Below are 17,906 nucleotides of genomic sequence, written 5' to 3'. Positions count from 1 at the left end.
CACCACCACCTGTTGTTCTTTTGTTAATATAGCAAAAAATGTACCGTTAAGTTTAGTACTAAATTAATTCTTTAAACTACAGAGTGAGCCGTTTATATGGATACACCTTAATAAAATGGGAATGGTTGGTGATATTAACTTTCTGTTTGCGGCACATTAGTATATGGGAGGGGGAAAACTTTTCAAGATGGGGGGTGACCATGGCGGCCATTTGGAAGTCGGCCATTTTGGAACCAACTTTTGTTTTTTCAATCGGAAGAGGGTCATGTGACACATCAAACTTATTGGGAATTTCACAAGAAAAACAATGGTGTGCTTGGTTTGAACGTAACTTTATTCTTTCATGAGTTATTTACAAGTTTCTCACCACTTATAAAATGTGTTTAAAGTGCTGCCCATTGTGTTGGATTGTCAATGCAACCCTCTTCTCTTCACCCTGTACTACATATTTGCTATGGTTCTGACAATCATTTTATTATTTTGAACAAAACCACCACTGTCTCTTTTCTATTTTTCTACTGTAAAGACAAAATCAACACTTTGATACCTGGCACTATGCTAGAAAAAAAGACTAAGCAATAGATCTGTTTGTCATATTCTGTAGCTAATTGTAGCCTTATTTTCCTCATGCGTTTGTCTTTCAAACACTTTGTTCTTCTATTATGTGTATTTTCCTTTACAGTCTTGTGGATATAGAGCCTATTGAGAAATCTCTGACTGAGCTGAGAACGCCCAACATCCTTCCTGGGGAGAAAGAAGACATCAAGACTCAGGTGAAGAACACTGACGGAAACAGTTTTGAGAAGTTTTTTTTTTTCTGTAAGTTTCATTATTGTGATCCACCAGAAAATATGTGGGTTGGAACATAGTGCCAGTTTCATCACAGGTTATCTGAGGGCACCTCCAGATTTTTGGTGTGGGTGGAATACTTAACAAGTTTCTGCTCGAAGCATACAATTGGGGTTTGTTTTCTGGCTTTGTAACAATTTTTTGTTCTTTTCTTCAACATTGACAGCTCAACAGATTGTCTCTCCCTGCATTTGTTGTTAAATCTGCATCTATCTGTGTGTTTTTTAGCTCGTCACTGCACTTCGGTTCTTGTCCAGCTTTTCCAAACTACTGCAGTCTTGTATCATGGCAAGCAAGGAGCTGATTGGCCAGATGGACTTCCTGAAACAGCTGCTGTCTCATCTTTTGGCTGTTCTCATGCTGGATACGAAAGGATTAGGTCAGACTCGGTTAGATTTTGATGAAATAGAGTTGGTGAGAAAACTTTTTACAATAATGGTAATGACAAAATAATGTACTGTATGCATCAGTCCTGACCTTTTTAGGATACCCTCTCATCCAAATTCCAATCTCGCCATCTGCTCCAGCCTCCTCTGCAGTTTTTTGCCCCACAGTGCAATCTGTGGTTGTCTGGTGTCATAAAAACTGTGACTCACTCTTTCCCTCCTCAGACGCAGGTACCCGGGATGTGGTTCGTGTGAGCTGGACAGACGTGTTTATGCTCCTGGCTACTCTGCTGAAGAGAGACAGCTCAGCAGCGCACCCATCTGTCTCTGCCGTGTTGGGGAGACGCTGGCGGACATTTGCAGGTACGCATATACTGAAAGGGAGAGAAAGTGACAAAGGTAATTACTCTGCTTTAGAAGGCAAAAATAGTTTGGAGAAATATAGTTATTGAACAGAACATTATATTAGTTCTGCCAGAATAACTGTAGAGCAAAACTGATGGTAATCTTAAGGTTTTTAAAACAGTGTTAGCATTAAATGCGATAAAATATTTTAGGCTGGAGCTGTTTTAGATGGCAGCAGTCCACTTTCATCTTATACTAGCTGTTAGTTTGTCAATCTGGTCAGAATTAAACTCTATTTCTCCAAACTAAAGTTGTTTAAAGAGCTGTCCTCAACAGGTAAGATATTAATTGTTCATATGATTCTCACAGCTTCAAAAAATCAGAACGATCACTGTAACAAGTTGAGGCCTTACATCAGAGAAAAGACTGAAAATAATCAAACTGGTGGTTACTAACATATAAGTATTAGCATCTAAAGTATATTTGTGCCGCTTCAGTTCGAACTGAGAAATAAAGAATTCATTAACATTCTATTTGCATCATTTCTGTTTGTGTAAACTTTCTTTAACTGATGCGAGGATAGGATAATTAAACTACCTCTACACCTCCTACTCATATCCACCTCTTTGATTAATGATGCTGCGGGAAAGTTTAATGAGTCCAGTAAAAGATGAATGTCGAGCCTTTGTGTGTGTGTTTTTGTCAGCACAGACGTGTTTATGGTAACCAGGTGTCTGCAGACAGATTGAAATGATTAGTGTATCCTCCACCTCAGTCATAGACAAATATCAAGCTGTCGAGGGGTTTAAACTATGGATTTCCTATTTAGTCTCGCTGTGATTCAGTGTGTATTTCAGTGTCATTCATTAAAATAAAATCTATTCTCCTTCCAAACTTTTATTTTTTTTCCTGTATGTCTGCAGGAACAATATCCGAGTGTGTGAATGAGAAGTTTGCAGACTCTCTTCTCCACACAGCCACTCTGCAGTTCCTCTCCACAGTGTTCACAGAGGAGACTAAGTGCCGCAGCAAAGAGGTCACAAGCTCCGTATCCAAACACCGCACAAATCTGTCAGACATCCTAAATGGTCCCTCTGCCAGCCAGCTGTGTGAACTGTTACTGCAGGTAGGTGGAGAAGTTACAGATGCATGAGTCATCCCAGTTATCAGCTGTCAATGCAAGGAGGAAAAAAACGATGGATGTTTTCAATTCAAGCTGTGTGTGCTCGTGACAGAAGTTTATGACTGTTGTTGGCAGAGCTTTGAGAAAAGGACCCTTCAGGATCCGTTAAAGAAGCTCACAGCTCGAGCTCTGATGACGCTGCTGACCTGCAGTCCCGCAGCTCAGAGCTATGCAGCCAAAGGTAACCTGACGTTTGAGTCCAGTCATCATTAAGAGCTGGTTTTGTCAATGATGTTAATACACCAGAATAAAATCCGCCTCTTTTCACTCGGCGTGATTCTCTCACTGTCCGTTTGTGTAGCCGGTTTAATCGACAGCTGTGTGGAGCAGCTGAAGCAGACTCATTCGCAGCTCCGCCTGGAGTCGGTCCGACCCGACAGGGCTTCTCACCGCAAAAAGGTGAGGCAGAAACTCCCAATCTCAGCACTTTTCAGCTGCTTGCGAGCGTCTCTCTCGGTCGGATAGAATAACAAACCGAGCCGACATGAAAGAGCTGTGGGATAAATATTATGAATATGCATCGTACTATTCAGCAGAAAGCTCTCTTTCTCTTCTTGTCAAGTGTTTAATGAGGGCAGTAAAGGTTGTTTGTGGTTCAGGACTGATAAACGTGTTGATTTTTATTCCGTTTTTTTTTTACATCGTCAGGACGGGGGCTATTTAAAGGAAGTCAAGCGGACTGTGGAGATCCTGTGGAGTGCTCTTTATTGCAACGATGAATGCAAAGTGAGCTTCTGTGCCTGGCTTTTAATTCCCCGCTGCTAATTGGTTTTTAATGGAACCTCTCTAAATGAGATTCACCTACAGTAAACGTGCAAGGTCCTGCTAACATTGTTGCCAGTTTCGCTTCTTTATTCTTGTTTAGCAGTACTTTAAAAGCATTTTTCTAAGTAGCTGGTAAAGCAGGGTTTAACATGTCATATTCTGCTCCCCAGTGGGGTTCTTTTTGAGTTTTTTTTTTTCCTTTGCAAGCTCAAATCTATAATCTTCTTTATATTTGTGTGTAGGTGGTTGCTGCAGATGCTCGTCTAACCCCGACACTTTACGCTCTCTGGCCGTGGCTCTTGTTCGACGACACCACGATGGAAGCGGCGCTGGAGCTTTTGTGCGTCTACACGGCCGACTGCCCAGCAGGTCCGCATGTGTTTGTGTGTCTGTGCTGTCTGCCCGGAGTGTTTGCGCAGTCATTGTGCCCTGCCCGTGCCTCACTGAGTCATGCACACTTTGCATTAAAAGTCCCATTGTCCTTTTCCCAAAGACGACATTGTGTTTCTCAGTATACGACCAGTGCGTGGCTCCAATAGGTGCCGTGTCCAGATCGATCAGGCTGCTCGTCGTCCCGATGTCACTTGTATTCCAGTTCCGTCACGCAAATGTAAACACCCCGCATGTGAAAATCAGCACACCTGCAGACATATTTCGTCGAGAAGGGGAAACATTCAAAGGGGAGCGAACAGACGGGAAATTTCTCTTCAGCAGTTCACGTTGACTTTGATCTGTTACAAAATGACAAAGTTGTGCAATACAATTCAGTTTCAGCAGCAGGAAGACAAAATCTAAGCAGTTCTGATAACAAACGTCGATAAGTTTTGGCATGTTTGTAAGTAAATCTTTGATTGATTGACATCAGTTTCCACTAGATGTGTGTTCATTCTGATCTGAACTCACTTGCTCCAGACCCCCCCGTAAGCTCAAGCTGTGAAGCAGCAGAAATCGGTGAAGTCAGGCACACTATTCCTCTAAAGGTTAACAGAACAGCGGGTTGTGTTTGGGCTTGGTGTTGCACCATCCACCCTCGGGCTGCCGCTGACTCTCCTGAGACACCTACATTTCTACTCTTTCATCTCCACCTTTATCCAAAACCTTGTTAGATTTGCTAGTTCAAGTAGGATCCTTCAAGAAAACACCTTTTTGTTTTTTAACTTTTTGGATAAGATGGGCTATTTGTTGGTAAAAGACAGTTCCGGACTAAAATTAACTATGTCACTTACGTACGTGTGAATGTGGCACCAAAACAGAAATGTTGGTGTAGATCCTCAGTCATCCAGACAGTAGCAAACCTAACAGTTTCTTTTACATTGATTACACTTCTTTTCTTGTTATTAGAAGACATTTTGCTATTCATTCATTCATTTTTCTCAATTTAAACCAAAATATTCCAAGCTTTGAAACTGAAATGAGTTACCCCATTTATGCAAGTTGAACTCACATACAAATCACTCTCCCTCCACTCCCTCCTGTAGTGGTCTTTGCTGGTTTGGTCCATGTAAGAGATGTTTTAGACACATGCATGAAGGTGAAACTGACTGAGGCTACGATTCAACACTACATCGAATGTTTTGGAAAGTTAAAGCCTGACATGTTTAATCTTTCTTGTTTTCCCGTATATGGCATTCTTCACCCTCCTCTCAAACCATCCATCTTCTCTGTCCAGAATATGAACAATTATGTCCTCTAAAGAGTGTCCTTTATCCCTGAGTTGTAGGCTGACAGCTGGGTCTTGGTTCTGTCGGGCTGGCTCTCCCGGGTTGTGCCATTCGTCGGTGGAGAGGTTGTTTAGTTTCCCTCCTGTAGAGGTCAGGAAACATTTAGCTGCTCTGAACGACACACACACCGCACCGCCACATTTGTGTCTGAGTGTTGCACTCTTAGGGTGTAAGGACAAAACACCCAAACACAAACTCCGTGTTGTGGCTCAGAAGGAAGAGCGGCAGACTAACACAGACCCTAACAACCAGTCAGGAGAGGAGGGAGAGTGATTTGCATGTGTGTTCAGCTTACAAAACAAGGGGGATCAAACCATCTGGTTTATCTGGTTATTAGCTCGTCACCTTTAAGAAGTTAAGCATTTAGCTATCTCTATTAGCCATTCTCATCGTAACGCTTGTGTTCCTCTTCATGAGTCTGGTCATCTTTCTTGACAGCCTGTACGTAAAAAAGCTGCCCTACATGTAGCCGTGCATGTAGAGTTTTGGTATAGTGGCAGACAGCCGTGGAAGCCAAAGACCCAGTCTGTGTTTTTGCTGCGACTGGCGCTTCAGGCTGCCAAGCTCCCCAGCTTTAAGATAAACAGAAAGAAGCGAGCGGTTCCAACAACGTTCCATTGTTGCTCTGAGCGTTTCTTGATGCTGAAAGAGGCTGACTGGTTAAACAGGACCGTACAGAACATTACTGCAGCTTCCAGATGAATAATTTGAAATAACGCAGTTTTCCGTTTGGAGCATGTTTTTAACGTCAGCTGTCCTTCTGCTACTTGACCAACAAAAAAATTCTTTTTTACAATCTCATTTTTCTTTCTAAAATAAACCGAAGGGTTTTTTTTTTTGTTAGGCAACAAAAACATTTAGAAATGTAAAAACAAAGTGTTAAAGCCACAGTCTGGTATAGACATCCACCAACAGGCTTTGTAACATGTTTGTGTGAAGATGGCATTCATGCGTAACTGTATACCTAAAGTTTAAACAGACATATCCTGTTATTTATGTGGTGTCTTTTCTTGGGAAGTCCCTGTTTCTCATTAATAGAAAAATAACAGATTTTATTCTACACAATTTTAAGCAATGTGGGTTTATAGGTTCCTTACAGATATGCTCTGGTTACCAATAATTAGAAGTATATTGGTTGTATATCAGTACGTATGAGAAAACTTTGTCATAAACTGGTTAACAGCTATTTGTGATATTCTGTGTTGTGTGAGGGGATTATTACAACAATTGTTTATTTTTTTCCTGTTCCCAGCATGCAGTTCTCTGTGTAGCAGCAGCCCCAGTGGGGTACCAGGTTCGAAAGGCTCCTCGAACAACTCTCTGATGCACTCGGTCATGAAGCTGACCTCGCTCGCCTCAGACAACGGCCCCATCCAGAACCTGGCCTTCTCTCTCCTGGTGAACCTGACGGTGTCACGGGACTGCAGATGCATCCTGCAGAAGGTACAGTGATGGAGGACAGGTGACAGGATTTCTTTCAGGCACGACAAACTAAAGAAACTTAACTTTCTTTTTCTTTCTGCTCCAGAAAGTTTCACTTTATGTGAAACGGTCTTTGTAAAGTATCTTCCTGAGACGTTGCTCTCTCGCTCATTTGATGCTAAAACTCATTTTTTTCAGAACAATTTTCTTCAGGCGTTCCTCTCGGTGCCCGTGCCCAAAGCGGCGGGTGCGAAGGCCACGTCAGTAGGTGGCGGTGCGAGCCCCCTGGCCCTCTGGCTCAGACTGCTGGTCAGTCTGTCATCGGCGGAGGACGGCCAGCAGAGCATCCTTAAGGTGACCGGAGCCCTGGAGCTGCTGGCTGACTTGGCACCGCACCGGCGGCACGCTCTGCTCGCCCTTCACAACCTCTGCTTCTGCTCTGCCAACAAATCGCACGTCATCGCCAACGGTACGGGGGAAAAAAAAAGCTGAGGTTAAATTTCACAATCAGTTACAAATACAGGCACTGTGGGAGTCGTATAGGGTAATGTTCCTAGTTTTACCTCCGTGCTACAAGCCCGCACGAGTGGAATCAATCTCCTCGCCTACTGTAGCTCCTTGCAGTGAAATAAATATTAATATTTAGCCAAATTTCAAACTGATTACATAAAAAGAAATTGATTGGTTTAATGTGTCAGGGTTGCCAGCTGTGCTAAACTCCAGCTTTCATTGTTTTTTATTGTTATATTTCATTTTTGTGTTCATAAAAAATTTAGTTTCACTCTGGATCTCAACAGTCTTGTGATTTATAATTATTTCCACATGGTTCTACAAGCCGTCTCCACATTAAGCTGTCATCCATCGACTCTGGATCACTAAACCAGAGCCAAACAGGGAATGAAGTTAGTAAAATATGCCTTCTGCATATCATAATTCAGATCACTGATACTGAGACCTTCAGTTTCAGAGCAGAACCAATCAATGGTAATTTACATTTGTTGGACAAATAAAGACAAAAATGTGCACAAAAGCAATTAGATGCGCAGTTTAGTGTCAGATTTGCAGCTGAGGTTTAATTTTAGCAGTTTATGACCAACGCTGCAACTGCGAGAAGATCAATGATCTAAGACACGTCAGATGATGAAAGCAGAGGAAGCTGCTGAAGCCGCCCCCCTCCACCCCCGAACCCCCTCGCAGTGTGAGCTGCAGGGGCTTGTTGCAGGACCAGGTGCGTGGAAACTGTCACATGATGGTAATTTGGTGTGTTTCCTGTGTAAAATGACATTTCCTGTGTCAGTGAGACTTAGAGGATCATTTCAACCAATAAGGAAATTGACAGGTTTTCTTTTTTTACACCTATTCTGACCACATTGGGAAACTATTTGCCTTGTGTTAATAGAATTTAAAACGAAAATTACGATGTAGTTGGGATGGTAACAGTGTTTATGACAGTATTTAACCCTTTCTTTATAATTCCAGGTGTTCATTTTAAATTATATCAGCAGTAGAGTAGAGTGGACAGTCAGTAGTCGAGTTCATTAATCAGAAACTTGTAGGCATGTCTAATTTTCTCTGTTTTTTCCAGACAAAGTTCTGAAAGTTTTGCTGACATGTTTGGAAAGTAGAGAAATGGAAACGTGCTGTATGGGAGCGTCTGCACTGTGGGCGTTGCTCTACAACAATCAAAGGGTACACACACACACACACACAAACATTTCAGGACCAAAACAATCTTTTTATTGTTCCTATATTGGTCGTTTTTATTAAGTAACAGACACAATAAAACCAATAAAATCCAGATTTATATTTATTTATGCATTTATTTTACTCTGACTGGTTTTATGCTTGTAAGTCAAGCACATAAATCTATCTTAAAGCTTTTTCATCCTTCTGTATGTAAAGTATTATATTAATATTATACTAATATCCTCATATTTCCTACTCTGGTTATGATTTTCTCATTTCCTTGATCCCGTCGAAGGCGAAGACTTCCCTGAAGTGTCCTTCGGTTCGGTTGAAAATCGAGGAGGCACATTCCTTCTTCAAAAAAGGCACGTATTTATTTACTCCGAGAGCGACCCGGCTTTACGTTTGCACAAAAAGCTTTTTGCCAGTTTGTCGGTGATGTTTATTGTTTGTCTTCTTTGTGACCGTAGATGCCGAGAAGAAGCAGGAGCCTCTGAGTGTTTACCTGCTGAAGTGCCTGGAGCACGTCTCCCAGCTGCTGAAAAGCTGACTGTAGTAAATGGATTTGTAAAGATTTGTATCATGTTTTATATACAATAAATGTGATTTAGTTGGGTTAATAAAGTAGCATCACCTTCCTCATGTGTGTATTGTCCCTGTACAGGGATGTAGCTTCAGGCTGATGTGTTATGGTCGTGCTGCTCAGCTGCTGTCTCACACCAGCCGTGACGTGGTGAATCACTCACACCTTCTCAGGCTCTAAATTCACACTCATCTGAAATATTCTAGCTAAAAACGTTGGTTTAAGATGTTAAAATAGGTACGCCGTGTAAGTTTCTCGTGACGTTATTGAATCCGCCACAAAGTATTTTGTCGCAAGTTTCCCTAGTCGCAGAGACAAAGCGCCCCCTCTGTGTGGAGTGGCTTATCATGAAGTGCGCCCCTGAAGCTGAAGAGTTTCTCTGTAGCCAGAGAGCTAACAGGAAGTGCAGCTCGGGCGCCTCTCCACTCGTCTCCTCAATGCAGCTTTCATTCTCCCTCTGTGAGGCAAAATGGAAGCTGTACAAAAGGACTCCTGGTACTTCGTGGTACTCATCTTTCTTCATTTTCTTAAAGGTATGGAGGTAGTATACGTTTGTTTGTTTGCTTTAAATGTTCCTGAACCTGTTTTAGGTGTTTGTTAATATATTTACTGTTTACAGATTTGAAAATGATGCCTGCTGCTGGCTCAAAAAAAAAACTGATTGTGTTTACATTTTGGAGTAGTTTAACTTATTTATTAAATGATTAAAAAGCTCTACATTCAAGAGGTTTTTTTTTATATAACAAATTCTAAAAAAGGTTTTCTTTATATTAAACTTGCAAAATCTCTTCCGAGGGTGAAATCAGCTGCCCTTCAGCTGCAATAAAATATTTAGGAAGAACTTTAAGGCTTGAACACCAGCTTTGTGTGTACTGGCACAAAAAAGTAATTATCATTAACTGTGGGATGGCCTTAAAGCTGGAACGGGTTCTATTAGTCCTCCAGGTGGGGTTCAGAAGGATTTCTTCTTTTCAGTCCACAAGGCGTAGGAGTATTTGCACAGTAAGTAAAGAATAATATTTTGAACCTTTCTGTATTTACTTTAAAAATGTTTGAAACCAACTATAATTTTTATATTTTGCTTCTAAAGGGCCAGATTTATTTGTCATTTTTGAAATTGGTCTTGATGAACAGTTCTTCAGGATTTCTGCAGGTCCTTCAAAGTTTTTCTTTTAACTTTTGCTGCTTTTTGCTCCTTTTCTGTCCAGTTTTTAGACCTGACCATAGCAGCATTTGTTCAGTTTGTGTGTTTTTTTTTTTTTTAAAATAAGGAAATTAGACAAGTGAGTCTTTGGTGGGAATTTTTGTTCTTCTTGTTGTTGTAGATTCAGCGAAAGAAATGGGAACAAATTGATTCTTTGTGACAGGCTGCTGGTAACAAAGTGCCTAAAGATCCAATTTAAAATCCTAAGTTGTCTGAGTTGTGGAGCCTTTTTATGCCTGAGTGATTTAAAAGTCAGAGTTTAGAGGCCTAACACACAAAACGACCAGAAAGCCAAATAACTATTGATTAAGACCACTTTAAAAAATTGCAAAAAAATAAATAAATCCGACTGCCTGGAGGTAAAATATAAAGAAATGATAGACGACTCAAGACTTTTTCACTGTAGTCTTCTGTTATTTTCGATACATCACATAAATAAGCATTTATTTATAATTACAGGGAGGTTATATCTGAAATATTTTGTGTCAAATGTCTAGAGTTATTATGTAGTTTCTTTTTAGTATTTGTAGTTTTAGAGATTTTTTTTAAAATCCCAAAACTAAGTCGACACATTAAACCAGTGGTTCCCAATGTTGGGGTCAGAACCTCTTTGTGGGTCACAAACCACCCAGATGGGGGTCCTGAGATGATTTTCTTCTACAAGCATAACAAATAAACACATATAAGTTACTTAGAATTTGAGTTTATTAAAGTTGTTATTGTGCCCTTATTTAATTACTTTTTTCATCAATGTTTGTCTCGTTCAACAAGGATATTTGGGGCCATAAATCTTTGTTACTGTAAAGAGTCAAAGCTAAAACGTTTGGGAACCACTGGTCTAGAAGGCTCATCTACAGGATGACATCAATATGTAAAATTATTTACCGTTTTAAGTAAGATTTTATTAATAGTAGTAATGATGCATTTTAACTAGACAGAAGCTGTGATGTCTGGAGTATTTTGTGTCATAGTTCAGATGTAAACGGGTCAAACCCCCGCTGTCCAGTTGCTGTCCAACAGAAAGAAGTTGACGTGGTCCGGTTGGAGGAGGGGATGGTGCTCAGCTGCTTGTGCCCCTGGGATGGTAAACTGACCATGGTGTCCTGGACCAAAGTGCCAGACAATAATCCCATGGCTGTCTTACACCCAGACCTCGGAGAGTCGTTCTCTCACCTGTACCAAGACAGGCTGGAGTTCCTGAGGCTCTCGCAGATGGATGGAAGTATTTCCCTGAGGAATGTTACTCATCAGGATATTGGGGAGTACCACTGCTCCATCCAGACCTTCCCTAGGGGACCCTGGACCAGGAACATTCAGGTGGAGGATTTAGGTAAACAACAGAAAGGAGTGAAATGGAACCTTGAAGCTATTGAAAATGAACCTGCCTCTGTTGAACAACTTCCCAAACAAAAGTTGAACCAAAACCCACTAATGTGAGAAATGGAACTGTTTGCCTTTTTTTTTTGCTGTTCTTGCAGACGAGGCACCAGAGGAAGAGAACATCACTGAGCCCGTCCCCACAGAGGTGACTGTAGCAGACACAGTGTTGGTAGCGGAGCAGAGCAACAACATGACCATTAGATGTAACCACCAGCCCAACAGCACCGTCTACCAGGTCATATTCGAGAGGATGATGCTCGGCCATCACTGGGCCATTATAGGGGTGTGTAAGACGGTGGAGGGGGGCCTGGTGGGCGAGGACTACAGCGACAGGGGCAGAGTCGACTGTGCAGACAGCCTGGATGTCACTTTGCACCTGACTGATGTCGTGCCAGAGGACAGCGGCTTCTATCGCTGTACCTTCAACACAGATGTGGGGGTGCAGACCACCACGATCCAGCTCACAGTTGCTGTTTCAGGTACAAGAAAAACAGCTACACACAGACTTTAACACAGTCATTAAAATCATTTTTCATACTGAATATGATTAATAAGTGCAAACATGCCTCACAGATTAGAATGACTGATAAAATACAATGAAACTAAAATGTGTGTGACTGAAAATGCTTGTGACATTGGGCCCAACCAAAAAAGGTGTGAAAACCACAGACTCTTATGTCTGGTTTCTCAGCTCTGAGCTGTACGTTCAAACTTTGACTTGTTAATAGAACATTTTTTATGTGGCACAAACACTCGTAGAATTCCAGAGTTCTATTGATGAATTCAAGACACGCTTTTTCTTTCAGGTTGTATTTAATTTGTATTATTTTGCATTTTCATTCTACAAGCAGGTGGATTCAGCCTGTCGTTATACATGATGTACATTTACATCGGGGCCGGAGCTGCTGGACTCTTCCTGCTCACCGCCGTCCTCATCCTCGTTATGAGGCACAGGTACAGACCTTTAGGCTCGTCAGAAAACTTTGATTGATTTAAAAAATAGGTTTGTGTTCTTCTGGGTTTGATAACAAATGAACAGTAATATCTGAACAAGACTGTTTGACATTTTGAAATGCCGTTTTGTAAAAAAAAAAAAAAAAAGTTACCAGCAGCCAGTATCTTACCTGCAGTAGATAGCAGTCTAGAAAAGATCAATTCCAGAGGGATTTCTGCCATCTATAAACCAATTCAAGCTTCAAAGTTGTTGCAGTTGAAGTGAATGTTAAAAATCCAGCATCCCTCGGCTGCAGCTGCTTGCAGCAAACTGCCTTCAGGAGGGAGTTTCCAAAATGTCTCAAACTGATGGAGGGGGTTCTGTTTGCTCTTGTTCTTGTATCGCTTGAATTTTTTGAACATGCTCCAAAAGATTACAAGACATTTTTTTCTCTCTGGATTCTGCAGAGTTGTCACATGATCTGGAAAGTGTAGCTTTCGTACATCTAGAGCCCTACAGCTGTATGTTACATGTTTTTTTTTGTTTTGTTTTGGGTTTTTTGCACAAAGTTGTCGCCTTTTTTTGTCTCCCGGGGGTCGAGAATGTTTCTTGTGAAAACAGTCCGGTCTGATAATTAAATCAGAGGAATGGACACCTCTGCACCCACCTCCACCTGAAACGGGAGTATTTATAATTTTAACTGGGTAAAAATAAAGACAGACAGGTACAGGGCTTTCTGGATTGGATTTCTCATTTTATTTGAGGTAATACTTCTGGAATAATACTTGAGTTTACTAAAGGTAAATGGTGGAGAAATGTCTGTGAAGTAATCCAAAAACATATAAAACGAAAGTAGTGTTTCTGACACACATATATATATTAAACCCTTTGATGAAAGCCCCAACCTTGGCTCGAACCTCCAGCTTCGAGATCACTAAAACCCAGAACCAACCACTGACCTCTGCAGAACGAGCTGCAGGAAGCCACAGAATCAGTGAGATAAGATCCACCTGTGGTTGATCTACATACGTACTGACAGAAAATGAAGAAAATGTCCTGTTGCTAACTCCTCTCTGTCTTTAGTTTTCTGTGTTCCGTCTCATAAATGGATTTTTAACCAGGAAAAATCCTCACTGTTGGTTTTGCTGCAACTATTCCTGCATTAAATACGATCAGGTGAGGTGTAACGTTTGTAGTGGTTGTGTTGCTGAGCTAAAAGCAGCAGAATGGGGGCGTAATATTTTCTGCCCCAGTGAGACTCAGTTGGAGCTGCCCTGCAGTCCTGATCACTGCCGACAGGCGCCGTGAGCTGTACCACCCAAAAACTGAGAATGAATCAGAAAAAAAAAGGTTTTAAATTCCTGTTAAAATTGTCAAAATAGTTAAAAAAACATACAGAACAAAACAATACACCGCAAGCTACGTAATTAAATAATTAACTTTGTTTATTAGGAGGAACTACTTTATGGGGCGGATGATGTTTTTTTTTTAGGTGGGGGCTGCGCCTCACCTGTCCTTATGGACCAGTCGCACCTGGTGACATGCATGCAAACTCCCAGAACACACGCACACACACACTCCTAATGTGTTGTAAATACAAATTCCACTAGACTGCAACTGAAAAATTGCAGTTTTTTATTTTTATTTTTTATCATTTTTCTGCAATTTTGAGTCAACAGTTGCAGCTCAGTCAGACACTGAGTCTAAAATATTATGGATTTTTACACCACATTACTTTTACCTCAGATAGTTGCTTTTAAAACAATCTGGTTCATAAGAAACATGAGAATGGGCCGTGACTGTGTCCCAACCTGGCTGTTTTTAGTTTAAATGAAAATGTAATGAACTGCCAGTCGTATAAGTGACGTGGTGTACAAGTTTACATTACAACATTCACTCAAACTGCTCTGAAATCTTTAAAGTTTGTGATGTTTAAAAGGGTTCAAATATTGCTCTGAATCTTAGCTGCTAGCTTAGCTCCCTCGTGAGGATTCCTCCAGTTCTGCAGCCTGATATCTGCTGCAGGTAAGACACTCGCTACTTTTTGAAGTCAAGTTGTCACAAACTCAGTTCAAAAAGCGCCAAACTATTTTTTTTTATAAATATCAACCAGACTAAATCCAAAGCCACAGAAGGATTTCATCATCTGGAGTTGAATTTCTACGAGAATCTTTTATTTTGAAAGTCCGCTGTGCAGCAAACAACCATATTTTACTGATCCTTTCAGAAACTGGTGCTAGCAATAAATATATTACCAAACCTGGATGATACCTATATTATTATTCCTATATAACACTTTTATGTCATGCAGTAATAATAAATTCTGCGCTTATTGTATCTTTTTGTTCGATATTGACAGAAAGAAAAACAAGAGGAAGGAGTATCGAGTCAAACTGCACCCGTCTCAGAGACAGGTAGATGTTGCTTTATTCATTCTATCAACCCTCGTCTTCACACTTGACACCTTCAAGGCGCTGCCTCACCTCCTAATGCGGCATGCGCTGAGCTACAAACCTGTTACGCTTTACAATTAATATTTAAACAGCTACATCCCATCATCAGCTCACCTGATACAGGGAAATTCATGCTTCTTGACTCAACTAATGAAGCTTCGCCATCAGCAGCTGCTTCGTTTACATAACGTAGAAGAGCCCAGTGTTAAAACTGTGCTACTATAAGTGCAGTTTAAAGTAGCTGCAATTCTTTATGTTATTCCATTAATATAATTATTTTGATTATCTGGACTCCTAAAAATAAATCAACTTAATCAAATCTACGTAATTAAGCAGCTGTACTGTTGGTGAATCTGTTATTAACTGCAACATGTGTTTTGCTGACCTCCTGATAACCTATTAACCTTTTACTCCACCCTCACAGCCAAACCTGTACGAGAACATCCCTTTGTATCCTCAGATTGCGAAGAACTCCAGGCAGTCCAAAAACTGCCCGATCTATGCCAACCTGCAGGCCGGACGTTCCCTCCAGACCACACGCCGGCCTCGCGACAAACGAACGTGCATGCTGTAACTCCCGTGGGATAACGTGCGTCTTTGCCCTCCTCGTCCGTCAGCGCGCTCCCCGTGTACATCTGAGCAAAGGATAAACAAATATTGGCAGATTATAATTATCCGTTTGAGGGTTTTTTTTTTTCCCTCTTCTTAGTCAGATGCAGGGATCGCGCTGACGCTGTTTAATATTCACACGGCGGTTTGAAATGAGTTAACAAGCTGGTGCTCATCTTGGAGTCAGAAAGCTGACAGCCCTCTCTTCCCACCCCCTAATTAAATGTAGTGTGTAATTATTTTTGATGGAATGTTTGTGTTTGTCAAAACAATATTTGACAGTAACTATCACACAGAAGAGAAAAAGGACAAAAGCCCGTATAATCATTCTTTTCACTCCTCTAACCCCCCCAAGTAAAACGATTGACAAAAGCCTGTGTAATTGCCCTCTTTTCACTTTCATCCCTCCTGGTTTCTATTCAAAGCTTGACAATAGTGTCTAATCATCTAACGGAAAAGAAAAGCAGTCACTTAGCAATGTACCATCACTTGAGACTGCTGCTTTTCCCCCAGTAGGCTTTCTGACTAGTAGAGCTGCTTTCTAGTTCCGGCACGCTCTTCGTATGAAAGCTAAACTCTAATTAGCAAATCCTGAGCTGTGGTTTATGGCTCCTTTTCCTCTTCTGTGTCTGTTTTTGATGAACGTGTGTTCTTTTCTTTCTCTGTCTTAGAAAATATGGAAAGGAAAAGTCATTTCCTAGATGAACTGTCGAGCGTTTTCTCGTTTTGTATTTATTCTTTTTTTGTTGTTGTTGTTGTTGCTTGCTTCTGTAAATCAATATTTAAGGTTTATGGCACTGTCGTACAAATAAACTGTGTGTGCCGTTTGTGTAATTCCTTTCATTTATCTCCATAGAAATGGAGGCAGTGGCTGAGGCAGTAATGGATAAGCGGACTATTCCGCTAGGAAACGAGACAAATGTGGACGAGGTAGAAAAGTGGAACATAAAAGGGACTTTACTGTTTGGAATCAAAGGTTTTGCTTTAATTCTCCCCCTTTTGAAACAGTAGAAGCTGTATCTGTACATTTGACTGTAATACTTCTGATTGTTTCTGTGTGAACAGCAGCACTGAAGCTGATATTTGTGACGGAGAGAAAAACAAGTTGCAAAATAAAACTGTCAGTAGCCTAAACCTTGACAAGTTTGTTGTGGTGTGTGTGTGTGTGTGTGTGTGTGTGTGTGTGTTTGAAGGAAAATGAACTAATCACTGTGTTCTGAAAGTAATATCGGAAATCAAATAACCACGTACATTCTTAAATGAGAGGTTTCCATGTCTTTTAACTATAAAAAAGAAAAGTTATTTGAAGAAACTACCATGCCTTGAGGCTAAAGTGATTTCAAAATCCCCTAGATCTGCTTTCTATTTTAAAAAAAGGAACTTCTGAAGTCAATTTTTGTATTGCTTCAGATCCAGATGTCGACTCTTTTGAGACTATTATTCTGTTTGTAATATTTGAAGACGTCTGAGTTGTTTAAGCTGTTGACTGACACTTCAGCAGCGGCTCTCCGTTACTCTTGGATTTGCTTCTTGCAGACTTTGAGTTTCCTGCTTTAAAGAATACATTTTAATATTACTCATCTAAGTGTTATTTACTTGTGTTTGTTTTGTTGTGCTGTGTCCAAATCCCACCTGGCTACATCCTGGCTACACTATTATCCAAAGAAATCTCCCTACATCATAGCTTAATTGCACTGAATGCTCTGATCGTTGTATTCTTTTAAAAACCAAACAGGGGCAATCAGGAAGACATTTTCCTTCAAGGTCACGGTCACATTTTATACTTTTAAAAGAAGTGATAAAACTCAACAAACTTCTCCTTTACATAAAATTTAAACCCTCAATCAGGTTCAATAAAATTGATCTCGGTGCTTTTTGAGTAATCTGATCGCAGGTTTCCGTAGGGGGTCTTCAGGTACTTGGACGTCTGTGATGTCATTGATGCATTAGCAGGGACTGAGGCCACATAGGAGGCACTCACCATCTTTACTATCAGCTTTTTGTACCGCAGTGGGTTGTCACACTTACCCAACCAATGTGTAATGTTCCATCCATCCATTTTCTGCTGCTTATCTGAGGTAACAGGTCCAGGAGGGAAACCCAGACATTCTTTTTCTCCATGACCCTTTCCAGCTCCTCCTCGGTGATCCTAAGGCACACCCAGGCCAGAGAGGGTACATAAACCCTCCAGATAGTTCTGGTTCTTTTGGGGGTTTCTTCCTAGTGGGACGAGTTGAGATCGGCCCGACACCCACTCTCAGGCCGGTGCAAGTAAAGGATGTTGCTTAAGACTGTGTGTCTGTGTGTGTATTTAATACAATAAGGTCATGTGGCTTTATGACTTTATGCTGAGGATGCGGACACACCTCTTGCTTTGGTTGAACAG

At 41.0% G+C, this 17,906-nt stretch overlaps 2 protein-coding genes across 7 annotated transcripts in view; both read left to right on the top strand.

The window, feature by feature from the left end:
- The window catches only part of rttn (rotatin), a 28,861-nt gene extending 19,880 nt beyond the window's left edge, over positions 1–8,981 (top strand). For 2 of the 3 annotated variants that reach the window (XM_037973252.1, XM_017406725.3), the window contains exons 37-49: positions 683–773; positions 1,078–1,228; positions 1,461–1,598; positions 2,504–2,706; positions 2,839–2,944; positions 3,065–3,162; positions 3,412–3,489; positions 3,771–3,897; positions 6,502–6,692; positions 6,870–7,140; positions 8,257–8,360; positions 8,653–8,722; positions 8,828–8,981. In XM_037973252.1, the coding sequence (XP_037829180.1) occupies positions 683–773; positions 1,078–1,228; positions 1,461–1,598; positions 2,504–2,706; positions 2,839–2,944; positions 3,065–3,162; positions 3,412–3,489; positions 3,771–3,897; positions 6,502–6,692; positions 6,870–7,140; positions 8,257–8,360; positions 8,653–8,722; positions 8,828–8,907 (1,708 nt within the window). In that variant the 3' untranslated portion in view covers positions 8,908–8,981. The remainder of the gene's footprint in view (positions 1–682; positions 774–1,077; positions 1,229–1,460; positions 1,599–2,503; positions 2,707–2,838; positions 2,945–3,064; positions 3,163–3,411; positions 3,490–3,770; positions 3,898–6,501; positions 6,693–6,869; positions 7,141–8,256; positions 8,361–8,652; positions 8,723–8,827) is intronic. The other variant, XM_017406726.3, reaches the window with a different exon arrangement.
- A 152-nt stretch (positions 8,982–9,133) lies between these two features.
- cd226 (CD226 molecule) lies at positions 9,134–16,683 on the top strand. Of its 4 annotated transcripts, none has more exons than XM_017406729.3 (6): positions 9,134–9,473; positions 11,151–11,474; positions 11,623–12,003; positions 12,373–12,478; positions 14,818–14,872; positions 15,372–16,682. In XM_017406729.3, the coding sequence occupies exons 1-6, from the start codon at positions 9,410–9,412 to the stop codon at positions 15,483–15,485; spliced, it is 1,044 nt and encodes a 347-aa protein (XP_017262218.1). In that variant the 5' UTR covers positions 9,134–9,409; the 3' UTR covers positions 15,486–16,682. The 4 variants fall into 4 exon arrangements, with proteins under 4 accessions (XP_017262218.1, XP_017262219.1, XP_017262216.1 ...); XM_017406730.3 differs by having other exon boundaries at positions 16,377–16,681; XM_017406727.3 differs by having other exon boundaries at positions 15,336–16,680.
- The last annotated feature ends 1,223 nt before the right edge of the window (positions 16,684–17,906 follow it).

This window comes from Kryptolebias marmoratus, linkage group LG21, assembly GCF_001649575.2.
Source record: "Kryptolebias marmoratus isolate JLee-2015 linkage group LG21, ASM164957v2, whole genome shotgun sequence".
Taxonomy (NCBI): Eukaryota; Metazoa; Chordata; class Actinopteri; order Cyprinodontiformes; family Rivulidae; genus Kryptolebias; species Kryptolebias marmoratus.
This window is presented reverse-complemented; position numbering and strand designations above follow the sequence as displayed.

Excerpts from the sequence above, each read along its gene's own strand:
- cd226 (XM_017406727.3), top strand. The coding sequence starts at position 9,410 with ATGGAAGCTGTACAAAAGGACTCCTGGTACTTCGTGGTACTCATCTTT. Across the intron at positions 11,475-11,622 it reads CATTCAGGTGGAGGATTTAG|ACGAGGCACCAGAGGAAGAG; the intron begins GTAAACAACAGA and ends CTGTTCTTGCAG. Across the intron at positions 12,479-14,817 it reads ATCCTCGTTATGAGGCACAG|AAAGAAAAACAAGAGGAAGG; the intron begins GTACAGACCTTT and ends CGATATTGACAG.